At 48.6% G+C, this 15,327-nt stretch overlaps 1 protein-coding gene across 2 annotated transcripts in view; it reads right to left on the reverse strand.

Annotated features, from left to right (window-relative positions):
* Positions 1-2,729: 2,729 nt before the first annotated feature.
* SEMA3C (semaphorin 3C) overlaps positions 2,730-15,327 on the reverse strand; it is a 275,215-nt gene continuing 262,617 nt past the window's right edge. For both annotated transcript variants that reach the window (XM_069627800.1, XM_069627799.1), the window contains exon 18: positions 2,730-8,105. In XM_069627800.1, the coding sequence (XP_069483901.1) occupies positions 7,695-8,105 (411 nt within the window). In that variant the 3' untranslated portion in view covers positions 2,730-7,694. The remainder of the gene's footprint in view (positions 8,106-15,327) is intronic.

Raw genomic sequence — 15,327 nt, forward strand, 5'->3', positions numbered from 1 at the left:
CCAGTCCTTGAAACAGTTCTGAGTCTGTCCTGATAGTACGGTGGTTCTGTTTCTTAATACCGCCTTTGCGCCTGTAGCTAGCAACTAGACTTTCATCTACCCGTTCCCAAGAAGGGGATTATGTAAATCGTCACACATTTCCCATACAACTTTGAACTCTCTCCCAGGGATAATCCTTGTCCCCTCTCTACGTGAAGCGCTCATTAGTTATTCGGCCAATCCCGGTGGTCAGTGTAAAAAGATAATGCAGCGAGTAAACAGAAGGCAATCCGGAGGGAAGTCAATGCCCATTCTTCATGGATTGGGGGGAATGGCAAACTGTAAGATCAAATTGCCAGTAGAGAAGTAGTAGGGAGCGGCCATTTGGGACAGGGCTCTCACCTAATGGGACAATAGACTCGCCTGTAATCTGCAGGAAGAAGCATAATCGCTCACAGGCCTGGACTGCAAAACCTCCTTTTGTCATGAGCATTTATTTCATTCTGCGGCCCTGAAGAAGGCCCGATCAGTGGTGTGAAACGGCCATTTCCTTTATGATCAAACCATTTCAGTCTTGGCTGGAGCGTCCGTGTAAATGACACGTGGCTCTTGTAGGAGTCCAGCGTAATCCTCTCTTCATATTTGGTTTTGGTGGAATGTAACATTCTTTACCCATCCTTTGTCACAAGGAGGTAGAGGCTGCGATCTCTGCAGATAATCGCACGCTCGCGGAGTTGGACGGCTTGCAACAGGACTCTGCGGATCCACATTTGGACAGACTTGTGCTCAAGGATAATACAGTGCTAGGTTTGTTGATATAGGGAGTTACCACCAAATGCAGTCAATGGGACAATTGAAAAATGCCTCCTTCTGAGTGACTAATGGGGAGGGCTATTTGCTGCCTAAGAGACTATGTCCGACTTGCATCATGTAGGTCATGGCTGCATAACATGTACTCCTAGCAACATAGTCCTGGGAACTCCTTTGTGAAGTGAAAAGCTTTCTCCAGGAGCAACTGTAGGGGAAGTGCGATGCACTCATTTTAGCTTCTCTGCTAATCAGCCGTTTACATTATATTGAAACTTGTTGGATGGAATCTTCTGACTGCAGGTAATCCGAATTTGTGGTCTGAGCGTCAATCTAACAGCGCTGCAGATGAGTCACAGTAGCCACTCAATTACATAAGCATTGGTTCAACCACTGATACCTCGAATATTTGTCTGCCTCAACACCTTGTCCGGTCGGACTATTCCCCAGTTGAAGGCACAATTCGACCACAGTTCAAGAATTAGGCTGTTGTCCTAGTGCCAACTAAATGATAGCACTATTTGTGAGAGGGACTGAACGGCCGGGAGAATAGTTCAGGAGCAATGCACTCGTCTTGGAAGCAAAACGACCCGGAGCACCACAGGTTCAAACCCGGTCCGCTCTTAGAAAGCTCTGGGTATTAAGAGCGTTATAAATAACCCATTACAATTACAATGTTCCATCTATAAGACATAACCTTCATTAATACAGCAAGGGGGAACCCTCGGAGGTCTTATCGATCTTATACAGTATCGATAAATACACACATTTCTGGGGGCAATTTCTGTTCAGGTGGCCCAATTAAGCACGGTGGCCAGTGAATAACAGCAGTTATAGATCTTCACAGAATCTTTTATTTCTAAGTGAGCGTAGAGTTGCTCTCAAATCTCTTGAGCGTAGACGCTGATGCCATTACAGCTCAAGCAAGGGCAGGAGATTGGAGCGCGTGATGCTGTTTAGAACTGTTTTGTAAGCAAAGGTCTAAGCACTGGTGCATTTAGTTGCACTGGAACTATCTGAGCCTGCAAGGACGAGGGCAATGCACGCTAGAGTTCCGATCAAACCAAAGAACACAGTGACTACAATATTTTTGCTGGGCACAAATCAGTAAGAGGATTTAGAGGGTTTCTGCCTTTGACTGAATCAGCTGGTTGGTCCTACAAAGCCCAATGTGTTGCCATTCATAACGCGGCTCTTAGACTTGGGTGAACTAGTCCAGGAAAAACCTAAGCACCCAAATGAGTTCTGTCAACTTTTCGTACTTTTTTCAGAGATTGGTCTGCAGAAGTTTGAGGTCATCCATGGGTAAAGATTCTGGGCCCTTTTGGAAGGGTGGTCTTCTGCCATCCCCCATAAAGCCCTATTGCATGCTCCAATGCCCCTCTGGAGTTTGGAAGGCCGCTGCAAGGCATTGCGGCCTGTCTACATTTCTTCTATTTTGAGCACTCTTACGCTGGAAATATAAGACCTATGTAAACCCTTCTTGGGTCCTGGTCTGGAGGAGAAGATATTGGACAGGCCCGAAGATGTGGCAGGTCCTCCTGTGACCTCAGAGTGGCTCCATGGAGGTGAACACACGTAAATCACGACCGGGCAGAGGAAATCAAAAATATAAAAATGTTAAGATATATTCTGCGACTTGACTGGTCGCCTACTGCTGAACGTGCGCACAATGCCGCGGGAAGAACCGAGTTTAGTGCAGTCGGTCGCCCTGACGATTCGATCACGATTCACATTTTTCAGTCAATTATTCAAGTTACCTGAAAGTAACTGGTTGATAACATGTCTTACTGTAATGCGATTACTATCAGGATATTTTAAATGCATACATTTTACATAAGCACCAGAATGCGGTGTAAACAGTGTTATATGAACTTGAGAAGCCGCACACAGAAAACGATTGACACCATCTCCAGATAAAGAAAAAACCAATGCTCCAAATGTTGGACGTCTTCTGGGTTCCTTTATTTGATCAAAGCAACAATCGCTCAAGTCCGCAATGAAATAGCTCGTACCTTTACCTACATTTGGGTTTACTGTAAACAGATTTCAATGAATATTCACTGTGAGGACAGCTTCATCGCGCTACAAGCTCTAAAACTAACTCTACCTCTAAACTAAACGTATGTACAACATGGCTGCAAGAAACACATTCTGAAAACAAAACTTTACAAAACTACAAGGTATCGACACTAAACGGATGCAAATTAAGTAGAAGTCCCGAACTGAACAATAAAACATATTTTACATTTCACAGGCCTAAGTCTAGTTGGAGTTTTCTTAAAAAAAACAAAAAATAAAAAAATATATACAAATAATTCAAAAACCCTCCAGGAAGGAAGATGTTAAATAGGTATAGCGTTCTTTCACCGTTGGATGAAATTTGGTGTTTTGTTTTTTCAGAGGATACTTTAATGAAAAAACTCATCGAAATTTTTAGGGGTGGTTAGATAAGTATATATATATATATATATATGTGGTGGAGGTGGTCGGGAATAGGTACAAAATAGGGACGGGGGATTGGGGGATTCACCCCCCATAAAAATGTTTAACAAAAAACTCATTGAAATTGATTTTTTTACGAAGTATACTCGGAAAAAAACACGAAATTTCATCCAACGATGAAATGACATGGAACCGTTAAATAGCATTAACAATATTACAATTACATTCATATCACACAACAACGTAAGCCGACAGCGAACGCGTAAGACTATAGGAAGACCTCCTTGAACATCTCCAATAAATACTTCTCTGTAGCTCCACCCCATGCCCAGAGAAGCCTGAATATACTGAACATTTTAACATCAATTTGTTGAGATATGCTTTCTAATTAAGAGCTAGTACATTTTCGCGCAGGATAGTGTAAGGTCACCCAGTATAATTCTTTAAGGAGTAATTGAATCTAAGAGAGTTCAGCAGCTACAGACCTAACCAAGAGATACCCAAGTAGGAAACTGGAAACTAAGATACAGTAAGTAGGTCCAACTTTACAGCAACCAGATGCACCCAATGGGCGCCAGCTGCAGCGTTATCACCTACAAATTAGCTACAGCCTTGCGGATACATCAGCGGCTGTTTTACTAAACTGGGAAATGAGGCAAAATACACCACATCTAAGACCATGCATGGGGGGTCCTGTAAACATGGAATCTGGCTGCCCCAATAGGTTCATAACCTTCAGTATTTGGCAGTGTCTTTCCAGTCTTTTAATCTGCTAATTCTGTCTTATTTTGTGTTCTTATCACTAAGATGATCCTGGTAGTTCCAGTCAACAATATCGAGCTTCCCTCCAGCACCCACACTTGTGTATTTGTATGTGTTTTTGTTTCCTTGCATGTCTCTGATTTATGAAACAGTCTACACATCCTGAAAGTCTTGCAGATGAGTAAAGAAATATAAGTGCAGGAACATGTTTGGAGTGGTAATGCTTGTGAGGGCCTCTGCCCTCCTTCGCTTGTTCCTGCCTCATGATAACCCCAGGTCTGCGTGTTTCATGCATGCTGCGTGGAAGCCTATGCCAGCCCACATAGCAGATGCACATGTGTGCTAAATAGTACTGGAGACCCGTTTACCACGCAGGACCTCGCGTGAGACTGGGGCTGGGGCTGGGGGCGGGGGAGGGGGAGGGGGAGGGGGGAGTGTTCCTCTCTAGAATCCTTAGGGATGGGATCTGCAGGAATAATTCACACCCTGGCAAAGGAATATCAAAGATTCTTCAAACCTCAATTGAATTCTCCAACAAGAGGCCATGATCCGTCATCTGATGCTTACTCTTTGGCTAAAGCGAAATCAGTGCCGATCTAACGGCGCTCATCAACCACAACCTCCAGTGCTGCCTTGTTCCATCCAATCCACCGTCCTCTTGTCCTTCCCCTAAACCCTGAACCCTGACCCACTTACAAAACCCTGGTGTATCCCTCAGGCCTGATCTCACGACATCCGCACGAGTGAACGGCTTGCTTCATTTCTATCCCTTTGGATGACCCCACCCAACCCGACCGATCGCCCTACATTAGTTCCGACAATCCGGAACATCACCAACCATCAGCAACTCTGCCCCTCTTTTTCTTCCTGTGCATGGCACTGGGAGATCACCTCTTTAGTGAGTATTGCCTTCTAAATGTTTCTCTGACACTGATAAGAAGCATGGCTGTGTGGGCGATGTGTGCCTCAGCTGGGTGGGCTGTATGCCCCAGGCCACCTTCCCCATTATGCCAGCACTGGCAATATAAGTAAGACCGCTGCACTGGCAGGGGGCCTTTAGGCCGTAGAGAGCTAGTGCTGTGGTAAAATGGGCCCTTCCGCCCATCTTGACCATGCCAGCCAGCAGACGGGGATCACTGGCAACACTCCCTCTTCCTTGCCACCCACCAACCTGGGGAAATCACTCATTAACTTTGTGCTTCGCCCCTCCGTGTTAAAGTGCTCCTGGAATGAATGGTTCGTCTGTGGCCATGTGAACATTAGTAAAAGAAAAAGTGGCACCTACAAGACACAGCAGAGAGGAAGCGGCCATGGTATACATGGCGTAGCCGTGCCTTGAAGGAGCACTAGAGCGAAACATTCACTAGAGCTGTCCAACGTGGCCACAGATCCGAATGACTGCCTTGATGGTTTGCAGAGCTGCAACCCCATGTGAAGATGGAAAGCACGAAGAGGCAAACCTGCTCGAGACCCCTTTGTAGTTTACATGAAATAGCAGCATTTTGGGCAACTTTCTCTAATGAATACTGCAGCTTACTGACCCCGTCTTAACTCTTAGGAACACCATGTGTGGTCCCACAAGTTAAAGACCAGGTTTGAGCACATGAAGAACCACACTCCAAATCTGCACTGCCTTAAAAAGGACTTGACCTTTTCCTCTCTAGGCCTTACTCAAGTTTTCACATCTTAGCTCTGCAGGAGAGGAAGGAAGGGAGGGGGTGCAAAACAGATTCCCTTATAAACACACCTGGTCAAGGTGCTGAGGCTCCGGGCACAAGCCCCCAGTGTGAGCTGTGCAGATCTCTACCCATCGCATGGGTCTGGCCTTGGGCACTGGCCCACAGTGCCATGCCTGCACCCCAGAAGACATGCACAGGAGCACCCTTGCAGTAGGTGTACGCTGCTGCTGCTGGCGGTCTTAGCATTGAACACAGAGTTTAGAAATCACCCTGGCTGCGCATTAGATGCACAGGTGCGCAGGAAACAAAGGCTGCTGGGAGGGGGGAGGTGATGAGAAGGGGTGCATATAGAAGCACCTCTCTTTGTGGATAAGAGACACTCTTAGGTATGGGAGTGACATCCAGCCTGTCTCTGCTCATGCATGCACACATGCGCGTGCTTCGCTCGTGTGGCGCGTGCAGACGCGCAAAGTTAGTTGCATGTGAAAAATTGCCCTTAGAGAATCAGGGGAGGAGCAACGCAAATCACACGCCGACCTTTGAAAAAGCTTTTTAAAACAGTGGCCGCTCTGTAGTTTGGCAGTAATTGAGGCCAGAGTGGATGCAGGAACTTAAGAAGGTTTCACAGCATGAACACTGATATTTGTTTCAGGCAAAGACGATTGGGCGAAAAAGGCACGATACAGCATTGTGACCCTACTTGAACCTTTAACAGTAGCATAAAAGATATTTAATACATCACTGTACAGCGTCAGCTAAGCAAGACCAGCACACCTGCTGTTTCATTTCCCTTGTACTGGAAAATTGTCCTCTCTAAAGGTGCGAGTGGGTGATAAGTGTGAACATTTGCACGCATTTCTGTTTTTCTCACCTTCCCGACTTGGAAGTTTAAGATTGTTGAGACTTTCTGGAGCCCCTTGTCACTGTTAAGTTGGGGCTGTTAAACACATACGTTTTACTTATGCAAATATGTATAGCAGGAATCCGGCCTACAGGGGGCGCCAGAGCATACTATTTTTACAGATACAAACTGTACAGTTGCAATGGCCGGTGTGAATATCCATGCTAAAGCAAAAGCCACCAGCTCCCAAATATAACTTAATTCCCTGGATTTGTATAAATAAATATTGTTCGTTTTGCCGAAACGCGTGGCAGTGGAGCGTCTTAAAGTGGAAACGGGAGGTCTATAAGACGCGCTGTTTGCAGTCTCTCCCAAGCACGTCTAAGAAGAACCACTCTGTGGCTGTCATGGGTCTTTTGGCATTGGAGAGAGAATAGCCTAAAAAACGGTTCCCGCCCATAAATAAAACACCCGGGCCTTCAGTTCTAGCCTAGCAGATACAGCAGAAAAACACTGTCTTCAAAGTAAACATGAAAACCTTTGTCTAATTTAAATAAGTTTGTCTGTTTTAAGAATATCCCCCAAGTCATTAAATATTCATCTTCTGAGTAACCAGTGGGAGCAACAACTTCCCCATTCCATCTTCTAGACCTCGTGGGCACAATCATGGCTTGACCTTCTCAGCCAGTGTCTCTGCTTAACTCACTTCAACCAAGTCATTACCTTCAAACTTCACAAAGTCTCTGGTGTTTTCTCAGTTTATAAACAAGGTCTCCCTCCTTCCATTAACCTCTTTCAACTCCATACTCACAGTAGACGGACTCGTCCATACTTCCGAGTGAAAGGACCACTCAGTCCTTATGAAGCCCATCATTTTACTCGTTCCAGTGGGGCGTACAGAACCCCCTGCCCTGCCACACTCTACCAACCAGAACAGTTCACCTCGTTGCTATGTATGAAGGCATCTCTTGATGCACGTCCTGAGAGGAGATCTTGGTTTTGTGTTTCTCATCTGTGGTTCTTTCAGCAAATACACAACGCTGTTGTGTTGCCACTCAAATGGTAGTTCCTTAATGTTCTTTGAGCGAAGGTCATTAGTCTTTTCCCAAACAAGCTCTCAGAAGACAAATTAACTGTTTGTTAGGGGGAGCAAAAAGTGTTGGATGTTCAGGGCTGAAAGCTTAGGATCCGGCAAACTGATTCCTTCGATTCCGGCTTTTTCTGCTGGCGATGAGGGCCTTCAGCTTGCCATAGTCCACTTTGGCTTTCTGGATGTCGGCTTCATGGCGAGGCCGTTGCCGGCTTTCTTTGCAGTACTGGTTGATCATTTGAATCTCAGAGTGGCTGAAGGCCCCGATGACGTCCTTTGGGTGGAACTGTAGCCCGCTAAGAGAACTTGCCCAGGACCAGTGGCTCTTGTCGGTCATGTAAGCCACCAGCTCCGGGTTCAGGACCTTCAGGTTGATCTTGGCGAGGGTCTGCTTGAAGCTGTTCTCTGTGGCAATGCAGTGGTAGAGTCCCTGGTCAGCTTCCTGAACTGAGCGGATCAGGAGACCCTGGTCAGTTGCTATGATTCGTTCGTTCAACTTGACCTAAAGGCGCAACGGAAACAACAGATTTCAGTGAAGCTGCACTGCAAACAGTGTAAACATTAAAGACCAATTTCACAAGAGCAAACCCAACATATCTTTTGAATTATTATATATTTCCAAGTACAGTACAAATAGACATACGTGATACAGGACCCTCTTCCCAAATAGACATGCATGACACAGGACCCTCTGCCTAATGTTACTCTGTTACAGTGTTTCTTGAGTTGTTCAACCATTAGTCTGTGAAAGACCAGCGACTAGGACAAAACCCTGTAAAATTGACTACATGCAATCCAGCAAGAAAAGCAACAAATATTCACCAGTTGGCTTTCACAAATGTACACCGCGTGAAATCTGTGACCGCGCAACGTATGATGGATCATGTGTGCAATGGACAGAGCAGCGGGTGCGATTACTGATCAGAATGATCGATTCCCATCTACCAGCGCAAGAGTCTATTTGGGGTTCATGTAGTCAGCCGAAGCTCAGGATTTCTGTACATATGGGGCAATAACCACAGGAGGCTTAAGATATCCACTGACAAAAAGAAAATGGCAGAGCAATGGCATTGAAGGCTGCAAGCGCAACTCTCCACTGCAATGGGACCTGGCATGTTGCCATACGGGTCTGCCCCGTGGCACCCCCGCTGTGCAGGAGCCTGGCTGGCGGGTTGGCACTTGGTCCTTGCATGTAGCATTGCCCCACACACACGCTGAGTGCACCTCACACACCTGGCCACGCTCCTGCATTTATCCTACATTTGCCCCGCCTGGCTCAGGTCCTCGGATCCTGTGCACATGCAGGAGTCTGTGTGCAGGATGTCTCTCGCCTTCAGAAGCTGACAGGCCAATTTATAGTGCACTTTCTTGGATAAGTGGGAAAAAGAACAACACGTATTCCCCAATCCAAGAGCGCTCACACATTCTCCCAGCAGAGGCAACACTGCTGAGCTGGCAAGTGCTGACCTCAGCACATTTTGCAAAAGCTCGGGCGCAAAGGCGTTCAGTGACTATTTTTCTATGTAACTCCCACCAAGACACACTGTTAATGTACCGTACAATATGCGCTCTCACATCGCATCTTCCTTAATCTTCTCCCTCTACAAAAATGTGTTGATCAGCAGCATTCTTCGTTTCGGAGACACTTTTTCATTCCTTTTCAACATTTTTACTGTTTCTGTTCTGGGCTGCTTCGGGCTCTGCTTAACGTGAAACAGGAGTGTTGGGTGCTCCGCTACTGCACCGCTTCACTGCCTGCCCTCAGCTCGCCTCCCCGCCCAACCTTCCACATCTGCATCGCTGCGTGCACTGAGGTGTGGTGCTCAAATGGAAGTTGTGTCTTTCCCTCCGTTAGTCTTCTCCTTGTCTCTTCCGGGTTCTGCTTAAAGTGAATCACCCCAGTGTTAGTGTCAGGTGCTCCGCTACTGCACCGCTTCACTGCCGGCCCTCAGCTCGCCTCCCCGCCCAACCTTCCACATCTGCATCGCTGCGTGCACTGAGGTGTGGTGCTCAAATGGAAGTTGTGTCTTTCCCTCCGTTAGTCCTCTCCTTGGCTCTTCCGGGTTCTGCTTAAAGTGAATCACCCCAGTGTTAGTGTCAGGTGCTCCGCTACTGCACCGCTTCACTGCCGGCCCTCAGCTCGCCTCCCCGCCCAACCTTCCACATCTGCATCGCTGCGTGCACTGAGGTGTGGTGCTCAAATGGAAGTTGTGTCTTTCCCTCCGTTAGTCCTCTCCTTGGCTCTTCCGGGTTCTGCTTAAAGTGAATCACCCCAGTGTTAGTGTCAGGTGCTCCGCTACTGCACCGCTTCACTGCCGGCCCTCAGCTCGCCTCCCCGCCCAACCTTCCACATCTGCATCGCTGCGTGCACTGAGGTGTGGTGCTCAAATGGAAGTTGTGTCTTTCCCTCCGTTAGTCTTCTCCTTGGCTCTTCCGGGTTCTGCTTAAAGTGAATCACCCCAGTGTTAGTGTCAGGTGCTCCGCTACTGCACCGCTTCACTGCCGGCCCTCAGCTCGCCTCCCCGCCCAACCTTCCACATCTGCATCGCTGCGTGCACTGAGGTGTGGTGCTCAAATGGAAGTTGTGTCTTTCCCTCCGTTAGTCTTCTCCTTGGCTCTTCCGGGTTCTGCTTAAAGTGAATCACCCCAGTGTTAGTGTCAGGTGCTCCGCTACTGCACCGCTTCACTGCCGGCCCTCAGCTCGCCTCCCCGCCCAACCTTCCACATCTGCATCGCTGCGTGCACTGAGGTGTGGTCCTCAAATGGAAGTTGTGTCTTTCCCTCCGTTAGTCCTCTCCTTGGCTCTTCCGGGTTCTGCTTAAAGTGAATCACCCCAGTGTTAGTGTCAGGTGCTCCGCTACTGCACCGCTTCACTGCCTGCCCTCAGCTCGCCTCCCCGCCCAACCTTCCACATCTGCATCGCTGCGTGCACTGAGGTGTGGTGCTCAAATGGAAGTTGTGTCTTTCCCTCTGTTAGTCTTCTCCTTGGCTCTTCCGGGTTCTGCTTAAAGTGAATCACCCCAGTGTTAGTGTCAGGTGCTCCGCTACTGCACCGCTTCACTGCCGGCCCTCAGCTCGCCTCCCTGCCCAACCTTCCACATCTGCATCGCTGCGTGCACTGAGGTGTGGTGCTCAAATGGAAGTTGTGTCTTTCCCTCCGTTAGTCCTCTCCTTGGCTCTTCCGGGTTCTGCTTAAAGTGAATCACCCCAGTGTTAGTGTCGGGTGCTCCGCTACTGCACCGCTTCACTGCCTGCCCTCAACTCGCCTCCCTGCCCCAACCTTCCACATCTGCATCGCTGCGTGCACTGAGGTGTGGTGCTCAAATGGAAGTTGTGTCTTTCCCTCCGTTAGTCTCCTCCTTGGCTCTTCCGGGTTCTGTTTAAAGTGAATCACCCCAGTGTTAGTGTCAGGTGCTCCGCTACTGCACCGCTTCACTGCCGGCCCTCAGCTCGCCTCCCCGCCCAACCTTCCACATCTGCATCGCTGCGTGCACTGAGGTGTGCTGCTCAAATGGAAGTTGTGTCTTTCCCTCCGTTAGTCTTCTCCTTGGCTCTTCTGGGTTCTGCTTAAAGTGAATCACCCCAGTGTTAGTGTCAGGTGCTCCGCTACTGCACCGCTTCACTGCCGGCCCTCAGCTCGCCTCCCCGCCCAACCTTCCACATCTGCATCGCTGCGTGCACTGAGGTGTGGTGCTCAAATGGAAGTTGTGTCTTTCCCTCCGTTAATCCTCTCCTTGGCTCTTCCGGGTTCTGCTTAAAGTGAATCACCCCAGTGTTAGTGTCAGGTGCTCCGCTACTGCACCGCTTCACTGCCTGCCCTCAGCTCGCCTCCCCGCCCAACCTTCCACATCTGCATCGCTGCGTGCACTGAGGTGTGGTGCTCAAATGGAAGTTGTGTCTTTCCCTCCGTTAGTCCTCTCCTTGGCTCTTCCGGGTTCTGCTTAAAGTGAATCACCCCAGTGTTAGTGTCAGGTGCTCCGCTACTCCACCGTTTCACTGCCGGCCTTCAGCTCGCCTCCCCGCCCAACCTTCCACATCTGCATCGCTGCGTGCACTGAGGTGTGGTGCTCAAATGGAAGTTGTGTCTTTCCCTCCGTTAGTCTTCTCCTTGTCTCTTCCGGGTTCTGCTTAAAGTGAATCACCCCAGTGTTAGTGTCAGGTGCTCTGCTACTGCACCGCTTCACTGCCGGCCCTCAGCTCGCCTCCCCGCCCAACCTTCCACATCTGCATCGCTGCGTGCACTGAGGTGTGGTGCTCAAATGGAAGTTGTGTCTTTCCCTCCGTTAGTCTTCTCCTTGGCTCTTCCGGGTTCTGCTTAAAGTGAATCACCCCAGTGTTAGTGTCAGGTGCTCCGCTACTGCACCGCTTCACTGCCTGCCCTCAGCTCGCCTCCCCGCCCAACCTTCCACATCTGCATCGCTGCGTGCACTGAGGTGTGGTGCTCAAATGGAAGTTGTGTCTTTCCCTCCGTTAGTCTTCTCCTTGGTTCTTCCGGGTTCTGCTTAAAGTGAATCACCCCAGTGTTAGTGTCAGGTGCTCCGCTACTGCACCGCTTCACTGCCTGCCCTCAGCTCGCCTCCCCGCCCAACCTTCCACATCTGCATCGCTGCGTGCACTGAGGTGTGGTGCTCAAATGGAAGTTGTGTCTTCCCCTCCGTTAGTCTTCTCCTTGGCTCTTCCGGGTTCTGCTTAAAGTGAATCACCCCAGTGTTAGTGTCAGGTGCTCCGCTACTGCACCGCTTCACTGCCTGCCCTCAGCTCGCCTCCCCGCCCAACCTTCCACATCTGCATCGCTGCGTGCACTGAGGTGTGGTGCTCAAATGGAAGTTGTGTCTTTCCCTCCGTTAGTCTTCTCCTTGGCTCTTCCGGGTTCTGCTTAAAGTGAATCACCCCAGTGTTAGTGTCAGGTGCTCCGCTACTGCACCGCTTCACTGCCGGCCTTCAGCTCGCCTCCCCGCCCAACCTTCCACATCTGCATCGCTGCGTGCACTGAGGTGTGGTGCTCAAATGGAAGTTGTGTCTTTCCCTCCGTTAGTCTTCTCCTTGGCTCTTCCGGGTTCTGCTTAAAGTGAATCACCCCAGTGTTAGTGTCGGGTGCTCCGCTACTCCACCGTTTCACTGCCTGCCCTCAGCTCGCCTCCCCGCCCAACCTTCCACATCTGCATCGCTGCGTACACTGAGGTGTGGTGCTCAAATGGAAGTTGTGTCTTTCCCTCCGTTAGTCTTCTCCTTGGTTCTTCCGGGTTCTGCTTAAAGTGAATCACCCCAGTGTTAGTGTCAGGTGCTCCGCTACTGCACCGCTTCACTGCCGGCCTTCAGCTCGCCTCCCCGCCCAACCTTCCACATCTGCATCGCTGCCTGCACTGAGGTGTGGTGCTCAAATGGAAGTTGTGTCTTTCCCTCCGTTAGTCTTCTCCTTGGCTCTTCCGGGTTCTGCTTAAAGTGAATCACCCCAGTGTTAGTGTCGGGTGCTCCGCTACTCCACTGTTTCACTGCCTGCCCTCAGCTCGCCTCCCCGCCCAACCTTCCACATCTGCATCGCTGCGTGCACTGAGGTGTGGTGCTCAAATGGAAGTTGTGTCTTTCCCTCCGTTAGTCTTCTCCTTGGCTCTTCCGGGTTCTGCTTAAAGTGAATCACCCCAGTGTTAGTGTCGGGTGCTCCGCTACTCCACCGTTTCACTGCCGGCCTTCAGCTTGCACTAACACTCGAGTGATTCACTTTAAGCAGAGCTCAGAGGAGCCCGGAACAGGAATAACAGATGAAAGGATACATCTTAACTCGGAGCCCCACACCTCAGTGAAGATGAGGAAGTTTGGCCAGAGAGAGCGAGCTGAGGGCGTTTAATGAAGCAGTGGATTAGAGGAGGACCGGACACTGACATTTTTAGTATGTTGAACCGGGAGAGCCGACCCAGCCCTTTAAGACGAGGTAGCAATACTTTGAGTATTTTCTGCACCCCCTCCATCTCAAACATCAATAATCAGACTACTCAGGAAGTTGGCAAAGTTGACCGTTTTATTATCAATTATTTAAAACAGGGAGTACAACGGACATCAACGGACGTCTCATAGCATGGTCTCTCAATGCATTTATCAAAAAATATCATACTTACGTAAGTTAACGTCATCAATTACGAGTTTTCACTATATTTGCTAACGTCATCCTACGTGGCAAACTACAAAAACCTAGTAGCAAATGTGATAGATGTTCCCCTTAAGCCTAAGTATACGTTCAATACTAGTCTAGAAAGTGATAGGTTCTTCAACATCAGGCGGGACAACTAAGCCCATCCTTCAAACAAGTCACTATGTACGTCACTAAATACACGACATCCTATTGGTTACGCAAACTATAGGGCTCTTAATCATGCGGCCCCCTACAATCGGTTAGCACTCTTACATCCGTCAGTACTTTTCCATCTATGTTAGCAGCATGCAGGCTGGACTTCCAGGTGCTGGTGAGCTGTTCATAACCATAGCTTCCCACCAATTAGCAGTGGTCTGCACATCAATTAAGCTTTTGAACTTGGTCTTGGAATTGTTCTTTGCCCTGGAGAATACAGGGGAGTAGAGGCACGCTCTGCCTCCATGCGTAGGTGTGTTTTGTCATGTTTGTCCAAGTTCATCCCTTCACGTGACTGAAGACCACAAATTTGAGCTCTGGTACATTTAAAATACTAGTATTTAATGAAACTCTGAAATCTTCCTTGTTTTCGTCCATGCCTTCTGAACAGGAGTTTCATTCTTTCACACGATTGTAATTAATGTCTGCTCATCCCAGTCCCATAAGACCTAGGCGTCTTGGGGCTGGACCAGCCTCGCCTTTCTGAGATTCACTTCTGTAATTTTGTTATTTTTTAACTGCGACACACTGGAAAAGGCCTTCCTTCTCTGGTCCAGCTCTGCTATAACACGTCGTGGAAACATCCACTCTTTACTTACTCCTATATATGTATACGTTGGTGCATACTGCAATATATTCACTACATAGCTAGCATCAAGAATACTTTGTCTGCTTGCGTTTCTTTGCATCTGTACACATGTAAAATGACTTCATATCTTCATTGTTTCTGTAGCATAGGTTTCCTCATTTCGAGCCCGAGATTTCACTTCTCTTGACTCTGTCTTGATGGCTTATAGACTATATTCATTTCTCTTATCTCTGCATCTCTTCTATGTACATCACTCTGGCTTTGTTTGATGTCACCAATCTTCTCTTCCATTCATTGGTCCTGCTTCTTCTGGGATTTCATCCAAATGGCCATCATACTGTCTTGAATGTAGGTATGGCTTTCTTAATGGGAACCATGCCTCCAGGATTCTCCTTGATATCGGTATTTTCACTGGTAATGCACATGTCTCAAACGCTGGTTCCCAACATATAGGCAATATGGGCGAGATGCTTGAGGTGCGGCTACTTGGCTCCTTCTCTTCATTATCACTTTAACAGAGCCCAATATAGGCATAAGAGAAGGAACGAAGCACTTCAAATGTGCGCCTCCACGCCTCACCCCGCACGGCATTGCAGAAATGGCACCAAATGCAGACAGTGTCAGGTGCTCCACTGCTTCACTGCTGCGGTGCCTGTACATGCCCCCTTTGAGTGTGGTCATCTTTTGTGTGCGTTGGTCAAAACCGGTTTCAGGCCAAAGGGCAAACTAACTATATGGCCTTCTCCTCCTCAAGTCCCCTATGGTCACATGACCTCAAGTGCCCATGATGCT

This window comes from Ambystoma mexicanum, chromosome 12 (assembly GCF_040938575.1).
Source record: "Ambystoma mexicanum isolate Mex_15411 chromosome 12, UKY_AmexF1_1, whole genome shotgun sequence".
NCBI lineage: Eukaryota > Metazoa > Chordata > Amphibia > Caudata > Ambystomatidae > Ambystoma > Ambystoma mexicanum.